This window comes from Colossoma macropomum, unplaced genomic scaffold (genome assembly GCF_904425465.1).
Source record: "Colossoma macropomum unplaced genomic scaffold, Colossoma_macropomum, whole genome shotgun sequence".
Classification (NCBI taxonomy): domain Eukaryota; kingdom Metazoa; phylum Chordata; class Actinopteri; order Characiformes; family Serrasalmidae; genus Colossoma; species Colossoma macropomum.
In genome coordinates this window covers 2,745,988-2,768,352 of record NW_023494795.1, presented here as the reverse complement: position 1 = coordinate 2,768,352, position 22,365 = coordinate 2,745,988, and the positions used below count along the sequence as shown (strand labels likewise).

Below are 22,365 nucleotides of genomic sequence, written 5' to 3'. Positions count from 1 at the left end.
CAAAGTTCACGTGTTAATAACACATTAACGAAAGAAATTTTAACACCACTCATTGTTTTAACGCCATCAATACATTTTCTTTCATCCAAAACTATGCGGGCTGAAGGCCGGTTCCTTGTGTGCTGAATCTGCAATTGTAGCCCTCTTTAAACACAGTTTTTAAACTGTGGCAAAACCTACGAATAAATCAACGAGTAGCAAACTAACAAAAGCAACAGCAAGTGGAAAGCTAAAGTTCCTCTACTACAACAATATAAGCTGTAAGAACAGCTCTATTGACTTTATATATGATATATACACTTTTTGGTATGAACATGTGGATGCTGTTGCTCTCACTGGACATTGGTGATGAAAATTGGAAACTGTGTTCACCCTGTGGAAATGATAAGTTCAGGCTCACCTCGACTCATGTGAACGCTGCATTTATATAATGTTGAAAATAAAAAAATACTATTCTGATGACACTTTTTAAACTGAAAGTCTTTCCTTATGATCACATTTAGGCAAATAAGCAATTCATTATGATTAACTTTACAAAATAATATAAATAACTGCAATTAATTCTTGTTTTTTTCTATCCTGTACTAAAATTACACCCTAAAATTTCAGTTACACCATTAGTGTTAGTCCTGTCACACTCCCTCCATGCAATGATCTGACTTTTCTCCATATAGCAAACTCTCATAGAAGAATCTTGCCACTCTGCGCTACACCCACCCGAAATACATCACTCCGACATTTCCAAGGCGACAAATTTGACAAGGGAAGCAGTTGCTGGTGGCTCCCATGAGAAAAAAGCTTTTCCACGGGGGCCTGCCTAATGCTCCAGCTGTCTTGCCGAACTCATAGAGGCTGTGTCAGGAGGCTCCTCTAGAAGCTGTCAGGCTGGGCGTAAGTGAAGCTTGATTTATGGCCTGTCAGAGAGAGCATGCTTTGCGGAGTTACCTGTTTGCCGTCGCTGATGTTGCAGGGCATGAGCAGGATCTGCGAGGCTGGGAAGGTGGTGGAAACGGACAGGCAGTGCTGCTGCTGTCGAATCTGCTGCCCGTGCGTGTAGATCCACTCCTGCAGAACACAGTCATGGTTGGATGGCTGGTTGACCAAGTTTGGTAATAGCACTGTGCACCTGTAAGGTTCTTTTAATGGACACTGTTCACTGAACAGAATCACACGTCTCTAACAATTAACCCTTCTGCTGAGTTTACATGTTGACAATAGACGGTTGGTGGTAAACGGTGATGTAATTTACAAACACACATCTGCCAGTTCCCTCAAACCACTGGACTCAGTCTATCACTCTGCACTGAGGTTCATCACTGGAGACCCTTAAAACACTCATCACTGCAGACTGGATGAGAAAGTTGGTTGGCCCTCACTAGCAGCACGGCGGGAAACACACTGGTTTATTTATATTTATAATACACTCTCTGGCCGTATGCCAGAATATATAACTTCAATGATGTCTGTAAATAATGGTATTTATCAGACTCGCTCCAGTGGCTGGATCACATGCCAGCTACCGGGAGTTTTTACTGAACTGGGAAAATCTGCCTGTAGTTCCAGCTCAGCTCACTGGGTCACTCAGTTATTTAAACCTTTACTCTCTAACCACCTCCACTCTGACTGACACTGATTTCTTACCATTATTGTCTTATTTTCATTATTTTATTATTTATTTTTATTTATCATTATTATTTTAGATATTTTAATTATTTTTTGTTTACTTTTATCCTCCTTTTATTTTATTTTGATTTGATTTTGTTAAATTTTACATTTTAGCTACGTTTTAATTACTGTTTTATTTTCTACTGTATTTTTATATATTTTTATTATTAATGTTTAATTTTTCTATGCTTACCTGATTTGAGTCATTTTTTATAGACAAAAATGGAGATGCAATTTTTATTTTTTTTTATATTCATATACATCATACAGTGGCACACTGCCATTGGCCGTGTACTGTCACCAATTTTGCTATAAGGCCTATTTTTTGTAATGGCAACATGTCAAGACAACTTTAGAAGCCATAGTTGTTGCCGTTGATGGCAAATTCATGTTGCAATTTGATATTAATGGCTTATCATCCGTAGCCCATTGAAACAAATGGAGAAACTGTATTAAAAGTGCAGATTCTGAACCTTCAAATCAATCAATACTCTATTTGTGTTTGTAAATGGAAGATATTTTATTTATTAGTTTTAGTATGACGAAGTTGATGAAAAGTTGAGCATGCTGCCTCCATCTGAACTGCAATTCATTACATAATTAATTAATTCTGCATTTAATGCATTCGAATACCATCATCCTGAGACTCAGTGTCCTTATTTGAGGACATCATATCTCAGCCTCACTGTGCTCTTCACATTACTGAGCTACCTTAGAACTGATATTCTGAAATGAGGACAGTGTGTTTATGTCTAGTGTCATTAGTGGCACAAAATCTGCTAGGACGTTTAAAAAAGATGGCACCCACCTCAGTAAACTCATCTTTTGAGAAACGCAAACAAAACAACAAGATGTTTTGATGCTAAAATTAGTTTAGTTACAGTATTCAAAGTTCAGTTTTATGCACTAATTTGATGCTTTCAAGAAATATATATAAGCTGTCTTTGTGCATTACACATGTAGTACCTGTACCAGGACAGTGCGACAATGTTCCTGAAAAGCAGGGGTCAAACTCAACCAACAAAAATTTAAAAATCCCAACAAACCCGTGGGCCAGAGAACGTCTATGTTTTTATTTCATTTTTAATTATTGTTGTGCTATAACCCCAACTGGCTATATAACATCAGGCACTTGTAGTAGACTTTGAAATATCCTAAATTTAAATGTCCCCAGGAGCTCAGTCTTTTGAATCTACTATCTGCTTGAACTAGACTCCTGGCATCCTTTCTTTGCTGCAGGTTCATTAAGACTTGAGCTCAGTTTCTGAGCTGCTGAGCTGACGTTAGATATATATAGTGGCTAAACGGCAAATGAAATTCAGCTAGTTTGGTGATATGACTGGTGTAGAATTGTGTAGAATTGAGGTGTAGCCGCTGTCCCATAGACTGTTGTTGGAGCAGGAGAGTTGGAGCACACATTATGTTGCAGTGCATGCTGGGGACTGTAGTGCAGCGCACAGTGAAACGAGCTAATATTAACAGAAAATTAAAATACTTTTGTGGGCCGGATAGGATTGATCTGGCCCGCGGGCCTTGTGTTTGACACATGGGCTGTAAAGCAACCAAGCAAACCCATAGTAACCTTATACATCATTACCTGCAATTACACAAGTAACATCAGACTGTGCACACGCTGTTAGAAATGAAATGATGTCACGTGTATTTAATGTATTTGTATTTTGTAGGCTATACTGAGGTCTGTATACTGTAGGGTGCAACTAAATATGCATAGGCTACATCATTCAGAACAAACAGATGCATCCTGATGCCTTCAAAACAGGAAAAAAGATCCAAATAGGTGCTACTTGTTTTGTTGTTGTGTATTTATTTTAACTGCAGTTCCCTCTAAAAGTTTTTATCTGCAAATAAAACCCATGTCAGCTACTTGCTTTTTACACTCAGGTAATTTAAAAACGTTACAAGAAAATAAACCCGCTATCCTTAAGGACAGTGGTTTTTTTTGTTGTTGCTGTTCACAAACTACTTTCTGTTCCAGGATGTTGTTAATTTTACACATTTGGCAGGTGCTACCAGCCACAAATAATGAGGAGAGATTCAAAACGCATTAATTAACTGGGTCAAGGACAGCAGAGTGGTGCAGGTCAGCGCACCACAGTATTGTCAGAAAACAGCTCACTAGACTGATTTAAAGAACAAATTAGCTTTGTTCTTTTAAGCATGTTCGAAATCTCTCTCTCCATCTACATCAAGTCAAGGTCTGTTGGTGCATGTTAAGCAGTTAACAGCCTGAGCGGCTTCCCAAAATCCTATTATTCACTCAAATGAAGTCATCGCTGTTAGGCGTCTCCAGTTTTGCTGTCTTGTTTCTAAGCGTTTTTAAGGCTGTTGGGTGTTTCCAAACGTATGAGACCAGTTTTCCGCTCAGCAACAAGAGTCATACATTGCACTGATCTCTGGCTACAATGATTACAGTTTAACATGAAGGCAACTGAAATACACCCTGACATCTTCTACATGTTAATCTGTTTTAGCACAACACTTCTTTCATGACCATGATTCTGTTCTACATTGTCAGTATCCCACAGTCTGTCACTACACTCTCAGAAATAAAGGTACTAAACTGTCTCTGGGTCAGTTCCCCTCCTGTCACTGGGATGGAACCCTCAAGGCTCCATCTCAGTACCTTCAGTCAGGGAACATAACTGAACCATAATCCACTGAAATGATATGTTCTAAGCTGTACTGACTCCACACACCCCGTCTCGTCTCCAGGCTTTTATTTTACTGTTCTGTTTAAAACATTCGGTTATGAAAAGGTACAAATACGAACTTTTCACCTGGAAAAACTTATTTAAGGTTCACAATCAGACCCTAAAACCACTGTTGTACCTTTGAGGAAACATTTACACTGTTTGTACCTTGATGAATGAAAAATGTACCTGAACAGAACCTTCATTTCAGACAGTGTATTTATAAAGATGGCTCGGTCAGGTTTTTGAGTACTTATACCTGAATACTTGTTCTCAAAATCACCCTTAAAAACAATAATATTTATTATGTATTTTTTGGAGGCCTTGTTTGTCCTGCGTAAGCGTGAGGTGTCTACAGATATCCAGTCAAATCACACACACTTTCTATGGAATTCTAAACTACATTTCAAATAATAATTGACAACAATCTTTGTGGCCCAGTTGTTGTAGAGCAGCTACTGCCATACTAACAGAGTGAGGAGGAGACTCTTCTCTGATATAGTGGAAAAAAAATGCTGTGATTTTGTCAGAATAAATAGATCTGCTGTTTGTTCTTAAGCTGTAAAACTGTTTAATTAGAAAAGAAAGAGAGAACAAAGTGCTAATATTCTCACCAAAACCATGTGAAGGAGTCGCAGGCAATGTAGATTTTGAGCTTTTTCTTTATCATCTGATAATTAAAGGCGCCCTCACTCGTGATTTTGTAGGTGACTTTGTTCTTTTAACTTCAACGCCACGTGGGAAGCGGTGCAGGTTGAGTTGAGGTGACGTGGTTGCCTGGCATGAATGTAGGATGCACTCAAATCGCCTGGTTTGGGAATTGCAATGACTCTGATCGCAAGACCCTCCAGCGAAAAGTGAGGACATCAGGGTCTCTCACCCCTCCATCATGGACATCTACACCACACGCTGCATCCGTAAAGCCACCAGCATCGTGGGCGACCCCATCCATCCCTCACACAGACCTTTTTCACTGCTGCCGTCTGGCAGAAGGTACCGGAGCATCCGTGCCATCACTGCCAGACTCTGCAACAGCTTTGATCCTCAAACGATCAGGTTTTTAAACTCACAAGGACTGAACTGAAAACCCCTCACACACTATCTGAAACATTGCTACTAACACTGTGTTCTACTGAAGTACTGTATATCCTACCTCAGTAACGGCTGTGTTTATATATGTTATCTGACTGCATAAACCCAATATCACAGCATGTTAAATCTCTCTGCACCTTATTCTCACTACCTCATGCTCAGAAATGAGTGCTGTGTCGGTGCTGCACTGTCCTGTCAGTTTACTGTGTCTAATGTCTGTTTTAATTATCATATTTATTGTATTGTTGCTAGTTTAATGTTTTCACACTCACATCTGCACATTTGCACTTTGTACTGTATTATTATTTTGTTCCATGCTGGTCCTGGAGGATCGTAATTTCACTCCACTGTATACTTGTACCCAGATGGAATGACAATAAAAGCCTCTTGACTTGACTTGACTCAATGAAATGAGCTATGATACATATATATTTTTAACATGTGTAATACATTGATAATAACTGTTCTATCTAAATGCTTTTGTTGATTAAATAAGTGTAGTTTAGGCTAATCCATGGAAACAGATGGTTTGAAGGCTTAAGGTTTGGCTCATGGTGCAAACTCTCCCTACCGCTGACCGTACAAAGGCTAAAACAAAGCTGATATACACAGATCAGGCATAACATTCTGACCACCTCCTCGTTTCTACGCTCATTGTCCATTTTATCAGCTCCACTTACTACATAGGTGCACTTTGTAGTTCTACAGTTACAGACTGTAGTCCATCTGTTTCTCTGATACTTTGTTAGCCCCCTTTTACCCTGTTCTTCAGTGGTCAGGACCCCCATGGACCCTCACACAGCAGGTACTATTTGGGTGGTGGGTCATTCTCAGCACTGCAGTAACACTGACGTGGTGGTGGTGTGTTAGTGTGTGTTGCGCTGGTCTGAGTGGATCAGACATTTATTTTGCTCATTTTGTTTTTGTAAAAGTTTTTTGTTTGTTTTAAAAGCAAAGCCTTCTGGTTTACTTTTGCACATTTTGCATTAAAAAATCTGTATTTGAGAAAAAAATCTGCAGTTTAAATTTGGTTACATTTTTTCCTGCTGAACCGTGATATAAACTGAACTGTGACCCAGAAGCCGAGGACAGAACCAAACCGTGAAAACGTCTCACCTCTTTTTCCAAATACGAAATAGAGCATACCAACATAACTAACGAATCCTCAAGTACTTAAATTATACTGAAATTTTAAATTATATTCATACAGCCTTAATAAAGACATGCAATTAGAAGATATCAATTGTAAATATTCAGTTCCCCTCAAGAAGCAGAGAAATCAAAACACTAGAAGATCAAAGAATATTAGATTTGTTTTACTGCTTTATGAGACGGTGATACATACATGTCTCACTCGCTCTTACAGAGATGCTGACGGACAGAATAAGAAGGCAACATGTAAATTGGTCATTCTACAGAAACGTCCATTTTTGTGTCCCTAGCATTTACAGACATATTACAGGGTTACAATTTATTTATATTTTAAAATAAAACTAAGTTATTTTAACAATTACACCTTCTTCAGCCTCAATATAGCAATATTGATTTTTAAATCAATCATATAGAATTCCAAGCACCACAGAAGAGCTCGTCCCCACAGTCATGTGTGAAGACTGAGACCATATTCTGAGGTAAAACACATGCTTTTCTGCAATTTTAACTACAATAATCTATACATGACTATGAAATATCTGAATTAAATGACGAAGAAAACAAATGCCAAATAAATATTATAAAATATATAATGAAAGTTGTTGTCCCCAGGAGTCGAGTCACTGGTGTTACTGCTTATTTTGAAATAAAAGTCACACTGATGACATCACTTGACTTCCTTTTAGCTGTTTTCTGAGGATCTATGAAGGAAAGCTCATGGTGAGTCCACTGTGTCTTTCAGTTATCAGAGATTTTCTCATTTAGCTCATGATTTCATATGAAGCTTTTAGCTGAAGTCACTGGTGTGACCGACTTTATTCTGAGGTCATTGTTTAAAAAATAGAATACAAATGGATTAAATTCCATATTTTACTGGATATTCCCTGATTGACGACATGTGGTTTGATGCTCTGTAGCAGTTATTTTATAAAATGCATTTTTCATTAAAATGTCTCTGGTGTTCCTTTATTATGTGTAACACCAATGAGGATCGGTAACACCAGTGACCCCTATGGACAGATAGATAAGTGGACGTTTCTGCAGAATGACCCAGATGTGTTTTTGCATGGGGGGATGGCAGCTTCCCATATGGTTAGCTTCACAAATCATCACACGGTATTAAAACTACAATAAAGTATACTGAGCTGATGCTAATGGAAAGCTCATGCCTGAGCTGGCCAGTAGTAACACGAAACACCAAGGACCAGGAGAAGGACGGAGGAATGAAGAATGCGAGGATTAATGTGCAAAGCTTTACAGCTGGGAGTCAGTGGGTTTACAGGGCTGAGGAGAGAGGCTGGGTCAGGAAGCAAAGGGCATCTCTGTGTTTAATATAATTACACCACGGCACAAAATGTGATCTGAATTAAATCACATTACCCTGCTGCAAAACGTACGGCTGCCTGTTCTCACGCCCCTGGCTGCACGGTGTAACGATATCCAGCGTGTCCCCTCTTTGAAATGTGACTAAGGGCTTTAGGTGTTTCACATTTCTATGAAGCGAGGATGTTTATACTCAGTGCTTCTGTTGTTGTTTTAGGGCACCGAACTGAACTGCGTTACTTTCTAAACCAAACCATTAAAGGACGACTTCACTCAGAAATATTAATGTTGCTAAATATAAATATAATCTCTTTTAGTGTTATGCAAATGATATCATGTTTTCATTCATTACTACTTACAGTCATTAGCATTTTGAGGTCAGTCTTGATCTACAATGCTCAAGATTATGCAGCAGCGCAATCACAGGAGCGTCTAACTGAGATTGCAGAATGATTTATACCTTGTGGATTTCTACCAAAAGTGCTCTGCATTCTGTTATGGGTGATTACCTCTGTACACATAACTGTGTTTTTATCTCTGGGGTTAGATTTATAGTACCTTATTACAGAGGCTTCTCCTTTATACTGCATATACTTGGTAACCGTTCATAAAAATAACCATGACACACTCAGTCATGTGATTACTGTTCTTTAACCTTTTTAACACTTTGAGACCACCGGTGGTTCCAAAACACACTTCATCATATTCGTCATAACTTTCATAATTCATAAGCTACATTCTAAAGGTGGGGGTCGTATGAGAGCTGTAACTGTCTTCTTTCCAGTCAAATAGATGGTGATGTAATTTTAAACCCTTATAATAAAAGAAGCTGAACTCACTATTTTTTTCTACTGAAAGTCGACCCATTTTTCCACAAATCTGGGCTGTAAACTATAAACAGATGGCATCTCTTCAGTGATCTGCTCTGTAAACATTATTTTTATAAAAAAATACAAAGAGCGTCTGAGATTTTTGTCTTTCAGCAGTAAACTGTAAGCATAGAGCAATATGTGTATCATAAAACACATTTTCTGGGAACTTTTACTAAATAAATAAAATAAAAATATACATTTATTTCATGCAGTTACTGAATAATTTGCTTTACGATTTGGTCATGTAAATTCAGATGGACAAACCGAAATATACCCTGGTCAATAAGAGGTTAAACTCTTTCTGCCAATAGTTTTAAAAAGGATATTATTTAAGAGCATCCTGGCTACACAAATTCATTTCCAAAAGCTTTACACTTAATATTTAATTATTTTCTTTTTGTGACTTTGGGAGGTTTTTTAATGATTATTATACTTATTTTAACAAGAGCCCACTGTCTATGAGACATATTCTCAGCTATATCACCTGGTAATGCACCAAAATGGAAATTCTTGGCCAAAACTAGAATTCAGAACACAATGGGCCAAAAACCAAAAAACGCAGTGCATTAAAGTATATGGGCTTCAAAAATGTTGAGTTTTTTATTTTTAATTATTCTGTTCAGAAAAAATAACATGACTGCTAAATAAACATTGCTCGGGTCAGGGGGAGGAGAACTGTGAGAGAGAGTGAAGGAGACAGTATTATCTTAGAGAACTGAAGAGCAGAGGTTAAACTGAGGGAGGCAGCAGGTCAGACCATCCATTTTTATATACATTTACAAGACAGTACTTAGTTACACAGGGAAAAATACATCGCTTGCACTCAAAGAAGAAAAAAATTAAGCCTGTGAATACAAAAGTAAATGAAATATGTATTATGAATGTTGTTATTTTTTAGAGTCAGTGAGTTTACATGCATTCAATAATCCAATCATAAGAATAATCGGATTTCTGCAGTAATCCGATTATTCAAATGATCATGTAAACAACATATTCTGATCTAGAAATCCGATTAAGAAATCTGATTAAAAGGCTGTATTTTAGCTCAGTAGTCAGATTTCTCAGTGCATGTAAACTCTTACTCTGATTTCTTTTGGATTTCTCAGTCTGTGCATGCGCGAGATCAGACTGCGGTACTGGAAATAAGCAGGCAGCGTCGCCGCGAGACGCAGCAAAACACTTTGGGGCAGCACAGAAACCAAACATGAAATAAAAGACTTAAATATTCATCTTCTAGATGATGTATGTTCATATTTTCAGGTAAAGTAGTGCGATGTTTAAAAAAACAGCCCAGCCTAAAGTTACGTTTATGTCACGTCTTCTTCTGTGAGTTTATTGGCTGGTTGTAAAGCAGAAATCCGATTACTGCCTGACTCATGTAGACCTGGAGTTTCCCCATTATCTGATTACTTATCTGATAGTTATTGGACTATAAAGTGCATGCAAACACATTCAGTGTCAGTGGCTTTTTTCTCTTTTTTTTTGGCAGCCAAAATCTCTGTGTCCTTGATATCGTTCTCCAGAAATAACAAACATAACATAAGCACTACAGCTTGAGTGTGGAAGCACAGCTTAGTGGTATAATGGTATGAATTTTTCCCATTTTACTCAGCTGCTACTCTGGTGGCCAGAAATGATGGGTGGAGTGGTGCAACAGGGGGTCTTGCACCTCCAAATCCATCCAAAAAATTTTTTTCTGAATTTTCCCCCAACTGTATCCCCAATTTAGTCATATCCCCCAATCTTTTCGACCTGCTGCTCACGCCACATCACTGGACAGTGGAACTCGCTCGGAGGAAAGTGGCAAGTGTTAAGTGATGGGGGGAGACGGGGGGCTATCCTACCCACCCAGAGAGCGAGGACAATTATGCTCTCTTGGACTCCCGGCCATGGACGGCTGTAGCATCACCAGGGATCGAATGAACAATCTCCTGACGACAGGGCCAACAATTAGACAGAGCCAATGCAGTGGTATCTCTTTAACCAACCTTTTTTTAATTCATTTTTTTCAATATAATATGCTCTGTGAATCGAATACATTTAGATTTCATGCTATAAAATGTGTGATAATGGCACATATTTTACACTTACAACCTTTTTTGATGCTCTCACTCAAATCTACTTGCACTGGAACATTGCTGTTAATACTGTGTTCTACTCAAGTACTGTATATTTCTACCTCAGTAACTGCTGAGCTCACGTATGTTATCTGACTGCGTATACCTACATATCATAGCATGTTAAATATCTCTGCACCTTATTCCACTACCTCATGCTCAGAAATGAGTGCTGTGTCGGTGCTGCACTGTCCTGTCTGTTTACTGTCTCTGATGTCTGATTTATTTATCGTACTTATTGTATTGTTTCTAGTTTATTGTTTGCACACTTACGTTTGATGGAATGACAATAAAAGCCTTTTGACTTGACTTGAAAGGTTTTTATAGTTTTATTTAACACAATCCATTATATCCCAACAAGTGATGACCACGAATGGTAAAAGTAGCGCCCCGCTGCTCAGCTCTCTGAACTCTCAGTTCGGTTAGCCTACCTTGGACGGTTAATTAGCCAAGCTCTTTGAAAAGGCGAGCAGCGAGAGCAAGCTTGAGCTAGAACAGGCAAAACAATACTCGCATTTATCTCCCTTTTGAGAACACTTCAGTTTCCCAGTCTGTTACAAGTTACCACTTTAGTTGTAACGCTTTACATTTGTGCTGATTATGATAATAAAAATAGGGACCTTTAACTCAAAGAGACCGCATTAGTGCTCCACTAACTGCAGGTGTGAGAAGGAAGACTAAGGGATTAGCATTCATAAATCCTCTGAACCAGATCAACACATCCCTGGAAATGTTCTCTGATCGCTGATCTGAGGTGAGGGACGAAAGTAATTGCTGCTTTTGATGATGAGAGGAAGAAGGCCAGGGCAGTCGGAGCAGAATACATTTTTAATGAAGCTTTAAACTGTCAGCAACCACTGAATATTGCAGTGGAAGCTGTGGGAGTCCTGCGTGGCTCCTGCACACAGTTCATTGTTCTGTCTCCGCTTCGCCGCAGTATTGACCTGCCTTATGTCAGAGACCATATTTGCATTGAGATTAGTAAATGTTGAAAACTTGGGGGGCCGTATCATAAAGGCTCACCAAAGTTTATGCATGCTTTACATGATTAACTCTCAGACGGCAAGGCAGGTTTATTTATATAGCACCTTTAAACACTGCTGTCGTTTAAAGTGCTTTACAAATCAGAAAATTCAGAGTCAGAGTTGTTCAAAAAAGTAAACATAAATAGAAAAATATAATTAAAACAATACATTTAAAAAGAGAAAATCTTTAAATTAAAAATCAAATTAGAAATTAGATTTAGATTAGTTAATAAATTTAAAAATTAAAAGTTAGTTTACAATAAAAAAAAAACGGGCTAGAAACACTAAAACTGCGTTTTCAGGCTGGTTTAAAGTGCCCAGTGTCGGGGCTCTTCTAAAGCTCTCTGTCCACTGGGTCCATTTAAGACCAGCATAGTATCTGAACGCTGCTTCTCCATGTTTAGTCTTCATCTTCAGCAGGACTAACTGACCAGTTCCTAATGATCTGAGAGTTCTGCTCGGCTCATATCGCTGCAGCAGATCAGATAAATACGCTGCTCCTGCACCAATAAGACATTTACAGAGCAGTAACAGCTCCTTACAGTCTATTCTAGAACAGACGGGTAGCCAGTGTGAGGATTTAAGAATGGGGCGGGGCGGGGCGGGGTGGGGGGGGGGTGTCCTTCTTTTACTCCTAGGGAGACTCTGTTTTGGAGTCCAGTTAGGAGACCATTACAGTGATCAATCCTGCTAGAAATAAAGGCATGGATGAGTTTCTCCAGGTCTGCTTTAGTCTGAACATCTGTGATCTTGTTGATGTTCTTAAGGTGATACTTTGACACGACTGATAAAACTAAGATCAGAGCCCATCAGTACACCAAGGTTACGTACTAGTTCTTAAACTAAAACACTAAAAAGAAAATCTACAGCTATGATTTTGCCATCCATTCACATTACATAACTGTTTAGATACAAATGCATGACTGATTACATAGCTAGTTATGTAATGAATTACATTTCCATTTTTACATTACATTCACTATTAACAGCTATGAATCTACACTTCTGACTTTTGTGGTCTGTTCCTATTTTAAAAAATGACAGTAAAATATGAAGGATTTTTTTTTCTTTTTGCAAAACAAGACTAGCAAGAACACATTTTTTCATGAAATCCAATACATAATAAAACATCTCATACACAAAAATGACATTCATTTAAAGGTTCCAATCTGCACTTTTGATAGGAATTCTGTCTTCAAAGAACTATGAGAGAAAAATAATGAAACTATATATAAGAAGTGATGTATCACGGTAGAGGTGGATGATGTGGCAAAAATCCTGATATCACTATACTTTTAACACACGATAAGTATCACAATATTTAGTTTTTCTGAGGTTTGATTCAATGTTAATGAATCAATGTTAATGTTAACTTTAAATAAAGTTATTTAATGAATTTAAAATATTGAGAAAAAAAAAATAATAAACATAATTCATGGCCTGTGCAAAAGTTAAGGGACATTTTATATTTTATGTATTACTTTTTCCAATATGTTAAGCTCAAAGAAAGAGCATAAATTGTGCACTAAATGGATGGTTAATGAGAGTTGATTTGTTAACCAATGTGGCCAAGAAATTCCAGTACTTTAACCGGAAAGAGGTCATTTGACTGTTGTGTAAAATGACCAACCGCATACTTGTTTTCGTGTGATACGGTTAGCAATTGTCAACACAGTAAATGATCTGGTAATTGTAGAAATCACATAATAATTGTATTATTAGCCACAGGTGTCACTGTCGTACCTGGTTGAGTGCTGGAACGTCCTTGGTGCCAATGCATGGGGCCAAAGCAAGCACTGGCAGGTCCTGCCCTTCTGCCCGGCGAGCCTCCAGACAGTTCTGCCTCTGCCGTATCACTCCAGCCTTCGCGTCTGAATCATCTGGAACTCTGGATTAAGAGGGGGACACAGTAGTTATAGGCCCAATCCCATTTCACCCCTCGCCACTTTTTATTTGAGGGTCCCATTTCAGAGGGAAGATTTCAACCACTACCCTGTAACTCAGTTCCAAGGGGCAACACTCGAAAACAAGGGATAGGGGAAAAAATAAGAAATGGGACTGGGCCTTCAAAGCTGGGTTGAAGCCTAGTTTTGAAGGAAACTGAACTAACTGTTTTGACCATTAGTTCACCAGAGAACTTAAAATGTGTTTTCTGTCAGATGAGGTTATCGTGCTCTTGAGCGCACATATATATAAGTACAAAATGTGCACTATGATTAACACTCCAGTGTCCAATAGATGATGGATTTAGCCAAAATTCTCCCCTTTAAATGTAAACTGGGCAGCCTTAATCTTTTGTAATGTTTATATAAGCATCACCTTCATTAATCAAAAGGTTGATGTCATTTTCTCCATCCACACAGTTTTAACAAACCTATGTGCTTCCAACAAACTCTCTCTGTTCAAATCAGAGAAACCTTTCCAACTGAAAGTGAACAACCGAGCGAGAGCATAACTGAGCTGTCAAGCAGCTATTCCAGTGTTTTGTGTGTATATATTCCCTTGGTGCACATTCAGCCGTAAAGGGTTAGAGTCTCACCTTCTTTTAGACTTTGCTATATAAAAACTTCAGAAGTATTTAGTGAGACATGGACACAGATAGACAGGAGATAGTTTACAACGACAGGTGATAGTCTAACAACGACAGGAGATAGCCTAAAACGGTAGGAGATAGCCTACAACGACAGGTGACAGTCTAACAACGACAGGAGGTAGTCTAAAACGATAGGAGATAGTCTAAAATGACAGGAGATAGCCTACAACGACAGGTGACAGTCTAACAACGACAGGAGATAGTCTACAACGACAGGTGATAGTCTAAAACGAGAGGAGGTAGTCTAAAACAATAGGAGATAGTCTAAAACGACAGGAGATACCCTAAAACGAGAGGAGGTAGTCTAAAACGATAGGAGATAGTCTAAAACGACAGGAGGTAGTCTAAAACGACAGGAGATAGCCTAAAACGATAGGAGATAGTCTAAAACGACAGGAGATACCCTAAAACGAGAGGAGGTAGTCTAAAACGACAGGAGATAGCCTAAAACGATAGGAGATAGTCTAAAACGGTGGGAGGTAGTCTAAAACGACAGGAGATAGTCTAAAACGAGAGGAGGTAGTCTAAAACGACAGGAGGTAGTATAAAACGACAGGAGATAGTCTAAAACGACAGGAGATAGTCTAAAATGAGAGGAGGTAGTCTAAAACGATAGGAGGTAGTATAAAACGACAGGAGATAGTCTAAAACGATAGGAGATACCCTAAAACGACAGGAGATAGTCTAAAACGATAGGAGATAGTCTAAAACGATAGGAGATAGTCTAAAACGACAGGAGATAGTCTAAAATGAGAGGAGGTAGTCTAAAACGATAGGAGATAGTCTAAAACGACAGGAGATACCCTAAAACGATAGGAGGTAGTCTAAAACGATAGGAGATAGCCTAAAACGATAGGAGATACCCTAAAATGAGAGGAGGTAGTCTAAAACGATAGGAGATAGTCTAAAACGATAGGAGATACCCTAAAATGAGAGGAGATAGTCTAAAACGATAGGAGATAGTCTAAAACGATAGGAGATAGTCTACAACGATAGGAGATACAACAACAGGCAATAGTCTAAAATGTTTTTCTGCTCACACTGTTGTTTTTAATACTGTTTTAGTGACGTAGTAGATTGAAGTGCTGGACGAAGGACGTCAGTTAGTTGTGCTCAGGCCTGTACGATACTGAATACAATGTGAGGCTAACAAAGTTGCTGAATATCACGACAGCGAGTGTGTTCACATGCACTTCATAATCTGAAAACTGCAGAAAATCAAAGTTTAGTAGTCAGTAATCTGATCATCATGTTTACATGCTCTTGAGTAATCAGATAATGGGGAAACTCCAGGTTTTCATGAGTCACACAGTAATCAGATTTCTGCTTTGCAACCAGCCAATAAACTCACAGAAGAAGACGTGACGTGAACGTAATGTAAAAGCCTTTTTTATAACATCAGGTGACTTTCCCTGAAAATATAAACATACATCATCTAGAAGATGAAGAATATTTAAATCCTTTATTTTGTGTTTGGTTTCGCTTATTTCCAGTACCGTCATCTGTTCTTGCGCAAGCGCAGACTGAGAAATCTGAAAGAAATCAGAGTACGAGTTCATATGCACTGAGAAATCTGATTACTGAGCTAAAATCCAGCCTCTTTATCAGATTTATTAATCAGATTTCTAGATCTGAGTATGGTATTTACATGATGAATAAACAGATAACTGCATAACTCTGATTATGATCAGATTATTCCGTGCGTTCACATCGGATTTCTGCAGTAAACGCACTCAATGATAGAAAGACATTTTTTTGGATGTGTTAACAAGAATCTAACTAACCTTTCCTTTACGCAAATAGCAAAATACGGGATTACAAAAGCCCCAAACAGCTTCTTACATCAGAACTGCAAGCACATTATTTTGCAGAACTCCAGCAGCACTGCTGTGTCTGATCTACTCGTACCAGCACAACACACACTAACACACCACCACCACGTCAGTGTTACTGCAGTGCTGAGAATGACCCATCACCCAAATAGTACCTGCTCTGTGAGGGTCCATGGGGGTCCTGACCACTGAAGAACAGGGTAAAAGGGGGCTAACAAAGTATGCAGAGAAACAGATGGACTACAGTCTGTAACTGTAGAACTACAAAGTGCACCTATATAGTAAGTGGAGCTGATAAAATGGACAATGAGTGTAGAAACGAGGAGGTGGTCATGATGTTATGCCTGATCGGTGTATATTTATTTTTATATAGTCTAACAAGAAAGAATACATATTTTTGTTTACTTATTTATTTATTTATGCATAGTTTTTAAATGTTTTGTAATTGTCCGTTTAGAGGAATGGTTAAGTTACTCATCTCCTGTAGGAGATCAGGGTTTAATGCCAGTGCAGAGTAGCACTCGTTAGGCTTCTAACGGTTTGTGCTGTAATGTAATAACGTCTCTCTGGTGATGTGTGTATGAGGTCATTTGATCTGTTCTGTCATCGCCACTCTAATGATGTGTTTACTGCAGAAACTCCCATAATGGTAACAATATAAATATGATTTATTACAGCCCTAGCGCTTATTAAAATATCAGGACCACCCCTAGACAGTTCCCAGATAGGCTTCTTTAGTAGTTTTTAACCGTTAAATGCTAAAACATATTTCTGCAGTTTAATATCTTCTCTCCTCTGTGATCTCAGTGCTGTTACTGCATTAATCTGATAGGAAAAGAATAAACTACCAAACAAAAAATGTGTAGATTTTTATTTAGTGTCACAAACCACCTCTTTGAATAAGAAAACACATGAAGAGCAATACAAGCCACATATCAATAGCATTTTATTGTTACTCTGATTAAACGAAACAATAAAAAGCGCTTACTGATCCAAACTGCTCTATGAACGAGCTCCTGTGTTTGCTCGGAAAAAAATCATTCAACAATAAAATTGCACTTTTATACAGTGATAGAAAACATGGGAAGTTGATACGTTTCATTGTGGCTAACGAATGAATGAAACTACTCTAGCTGCAGATTTAAGCTGCTTCAAAATCTTCCTGTCATCACAGACAGTGAGACGCCGCCTGTCGTGTTTTTTGTTTCAAAATGTACTGGATGTTCAATTTAACACTCAATTTTAGCATCATACACATATTTTTAATGTTTTACTCTGTGTTCTCTGTGACTTTAAACATACCATTTAGGCTTAACCTGGGTTTGGGAAACTGTCCCCCAAAGTCCTTCCACCTTGACCATGTACAAAACACTCGCACTCGCAGAAATATATCTATCAGAGAGCCAAGCAATCAAACATTTTGGCACTTCAATGAATATTTGTAGTTAATCTGAGCTTTCCTCCAGCTCTGGGGCATAATGCAGTCCAGCGTTCATGCTGCCTGAGACAGTGAATTGCTGGTCATATTAAGATGTATGGAAATGTACAGTGCAATGTTGGCAGATCCATTCATCAGACCCAGCAGAACACGTAGCTTCAGTGGAGCAAGATGAAACGCCTTGTAAGTAATGGAGGAGCTGGCCAGGCCCACAGCCCTACAGACTCATTTACTCAGCAAAGGGATGGGGGTATACAATTACACACACACACACCCACACACACCCACACACACACACACACACACACACAAAGTCTTGGCGTGGTTTCTATCTTTGTGATAGAATGGGTTCAAGGCAACAGTGCTTGTGGAGTATCTGCCACACCGGGCAGAAAATCTCACCCTGGAGACCAATAAGGGCCGACAGATCAGCACTCTGGGTAAAAGAAGCCTCTTACAAAGAAAAGCCATTCATCACACAGAAAAATAAAGACATGTGAATAACCACACATAATCCTCCAGTGCCACTCAAGCACCGACACACACGCTGGTGCGTGCACACACACTCACTTGAGCTCCGGATAGACGTTGTCCAGATACCACTTGAAGGATTTGCACTTGAGACTCTTCCGCAGTTCTTGCCTGCCGCGAATGCTGATAAGAGAGGAGGAGAAAGAGCAGAATGAGAGAGCAACCTTTTCCATAATGGCCTCCTCTTATCATAACACACACAAAGATTCCCCCCCACCACCACACACACACTCAAAAAGGCTTCAGTGACTCACTCTCCGTAGGACTTGCCCCTGGCTGCCGGCCGTGCTGAGTAGTAGAAGAGTTTGAACTCATCCATCCACACTTCAGCAGTGCGCCTGGTGTTTCTGAAACCAACCACCACACAGTCCTCAAACCAGCCGTATCAACTAACGGTGCATGTCATGGACAAAAAATTAGGTTCAATGCCACATATTGCGATTGTTATAAGCCAGGTGATAAATTAAAAGCACACTCATGTGACACGGTTAACATGGCACTGCAATATTTTGACCAAAATGTTTTCAATAAATCAGATGATTCATCAAAACACAGAAACCCACAAGGAGCATCTGAGATGGGTAAATCTGATAATGCAAAGCACACAATAAAAACATCTTGTGATTTGTGTACTCATTTGCATATTGTAGCAGCCTGTAGTATAATGAATAATTATAAAACGGATAGTTCTGGTCCTAAACTCTGATTGGCTGAGCCGTGTTCAAATCTGTTATTGCGCCACGGCACAAAAAAACCCCTTGTGCTCTTAATGGAATAATCTTTGACTCTAAAGCTGCTCACATGCAGCACCGAGTGTACTGATGAAGTAAGAACCCTTTTTTTGCTTAAACTGAGGGGCTGGCAACTTATGTTCTTAACTAATAGGCTAAAAGATAGACAACATGCTAAACAACTCCATCATTAATATCACAGGCTTAATTTAAAGTACTTACAGTATAATTAACTGTAACTGCAGTATAAAAGTCTAAAAAATGTCACTTGAATGTTTTACACACTTCAAATGTTCATGTTTCAGTCAGAAGTCGCGCCAAACCCAGACTGAATCCCAAACGGCTCCGTACTCCCTAAATAGTGTTCTAGCTATGAAAGTTTAGAAATTCTAGGCTCCACAGCCAAACAGTGCATCATGTATCGAGTGTGGATTTGTCTGAGTCCCAAATGACTGTTTTTTAGCTGTATTTTGCTCTGTTGGGCTGCAGGATCCAGTATTTAAACTCCTATGTAGTGCACTATGTAGGGAGCAGGGAGCCGTTTGAGATTCAGCCCCAGTGTAAGAAGAAGGTGCCACTGGATTGGTGCTAAATAAGACTTGCGGTGGTGATTTGGTGACCAAAAAGTACTTATAAAGCAAACGTGTTTGTATTAAACAGTGCTGCGTTATTCAATGTCAATAGTTATACGACAAAAAGTAAAAAAAAAAAATGACCGCAGTGTACAGCAATGGGTGACCATCGTTCACCTCCACATTCAGCAGCCCATGGTTGCTTAGCAATGATATTGTACTCTTAAGGAACTACATTTGTAGGTGGAATATCTGTTGATGTTGATTATTAATAATAGTAACTTAAATTATTTTCTGAAAAAGCGCGTATTTAGTCATATTTCATGTTGGCTGCTATTTTATAAAAGCAATAAGCCACTTGAGGCCGTGTGTTACTGCGATTTCATCACAGGGACGGGAGCTTTAGGGAGTTTTTAAGCTATAAAACCCACTCGGCCTCTCGCGGCTTATTGCTTTAATAATGATTCTAGTGATTATAAAGGATGACACACACTAAATATATAGCTGGGGGGCAGGAGAAGGAATTGGGGGGGGACTCTTGGAAGCCACATTTCTGATTGTTAAAAACGTTCTCCAATGTTAGTTATAAGCGTAAGGTCATCATGGTCAAAGGCACTAAGTTCTTGCATGACTTTTATCCACCTTAAATAAATAAGAGACAAAACCATCCTTATATCATCACTGTGCTGTGCTGGTTCCTGTAGGCTGTTTATCTGGCTAATGAGTAGTTTTACTTGACCGTGATAAAGAAAGATAAAGAGTTCAATGCCATGAAAAAGCAACAAGAACATTGCTGTCTTCAGCCTTTCATCCTGGACTTCTACACTTAATGCTGTAAACTGCAGACTTCAGTTAATTCATTTTTATCTGTTGCAGGATAATGTCAGATGTTACAGTAACTAATGGCAGCCAGTTAAATGCACGGTCAGCAATTGAGTTTAAGAAAAAAAATCCTGAAAAAAAAGACAGAAAAAATGTTCACAGTATGTTCAATAATAATAATAATAATAATAATAATAATAATAATAATAATAATTATTATTATTATTATTATTATTATAGTAGCAGTTATTATTACTGTTATACCATACTGATTGATTGTAGTTAAACATTTCAAAGATATCTGGTCAATTTGTTGCTCTTTATTTATTTATTTACTCTTTTTTTCACACTACATTATAGAGCATGACTCTGCTGTATGACAGCAGTGATTCCTGATGTATTATTCAAGCTTCTGAGGTATCAGGAGGCCAAAGATGTTATGACTAATTAGAACTTGGCCAGATCTTTAAAAAGCTGAGTGTGAGGCAGATGGAGCTCAACTCCATCTTGATTTCTACAAACCAGTTAAACAGCAACCTGCTCACATTATCTTAAAGCAGTGCGACTGAAGACAGGGATAAAAACGTGATCTCTAAATAGTTCAAACTTAGCCCAGGGTAAAGTATCCCAAAATACGCACATAAATACCCCCATTTAACTATCTATGGACTCACTGTCACAACAAATAATACGAGAAGAACGTGTTTAGAGAATGTCAAGTTAGGCATATATTAACGTCCTTGGTAATTATTTATTAACCCTGCTGAATATTAATTTACCCGCTTATAAGAGGAAACAGATGTGGACACGCCACACAGAACCCCACGGATTCAAAGAGCGTGCTGCACTTTTTCTTTAATATTTCATAGAGTTTGGTGCTGAGCTGCTTCCCCCAAGGGCAAAACATAATAAAGAAAACACATTCTACGCAGCACATTTCTCCTGGAGAGAAAAAAAGCCGGAGGATGATCTAAATGTATGGCAAAAAGTCAGCAAAGAGAAGCAGAAAACATTACATAGAGTTGGCAGCAAAAACAGTGAGGGAAAAAAAAAAGAGATTATGGACATATTTAGCATATTCAAAAGTACTGCGGTGTATTAGTATGCAGCTGTTTCTGTAAAAGCCAGATCTTAAAAAATAGGCCTTATAATGAGGTAAGATCAGAAGCTACAAAGCTAAGAAACACACTGTGTAGTGTCGTCCGCACTCATGAACTTACTCATGAATGTATGTAACACAAACACAAACTTGTAACAAATAAAACCGGCAAACAATAAGATGCACAAATTAAAACAGTGGCAAAAAAGGGGAAAAACACACTAAACATGTAAAAAATAGAACAAAAAAGTACAATAACTTGTTATATAATAATACGAGAGTGATGTAACAGTAACAATCCTGTAAAAGTAAGAAAAATAAAAGCTTGTTAAATTCTAAAGTGAAAAAATAAGTCTTTTCTGATAGAAGGAGCCTGGAGAATATTTACTGATGATGTGTTCCAGATTTTTGGTGCATAAAAACAAAAGTCTTTTAAGTTTCATATAAGGAATATGGAAAAAGTGGCCACTAGATCTTAGGCTACGTTCACATTGCCAGGCTGAAGTGACACGAATCCGATTTTTTGCCTTAATGTGATCTGATGTTTTCAGAGCTGTGTGGACACACAAATCTGATCTTTTCAAATCCGACCTGAGCCGCTTCAATACGTCTCCAATTCGTGGCTGTGTGACCTTAATGTGACGCTCAGATCGGAATTCGTGTTTTTTTTCCCACTGTGCGTGACCATCATTCAGCGTTACCATGGCAGCAGCGCCGAACAGAAGGTAAAGCCTATAAACGGTGGAAAAGCAGCTCATCTCACCTTTTTCTCCTTCGTCTCGCTCTAATA

At 38.6% G+C, this 22,365-nt stretch overlaps 1 protein-coding gene across 2 annotated transcripts in view; it reads right to left on the bottom strand.

Annotated features, from left to right (window-relative positions):
- The window catches only part of galnt14 (UDP-N-acetyl-alpha-D-galactosamine:polypeptide N-acetylgalactosaminyltransferase 14 (GalNAc-T14)), a 103,858-nt gene that overhangs the window by 3,247 nt on the left and 78,246 nt on the right, over positions 1–22,365 (bottom strand). For both annotated transcript variants that reach the window (XM_036581195.1, XM_036581194.1), the window contains 4 exons: positions 18,606–18,698; positions 18,391–18,474; positions 13,701–13,845; positions 946–1,065 (listed from right to left, as the gene is read on the bottom strand). In XM_036581195.1, the coding sequence (XP_036437088.1) occupies positions 946–1,065; positions 13,701–13,845; positions 18,391–18,474; positions 18,606–18,698 (442 nt within the window). The remainder of the gene's footprint in view (positions 1–945; positions 1,066–13,700; positions 13,846–18,390; positions 18,475–18,605; positions 18,699–22,365) is intronic.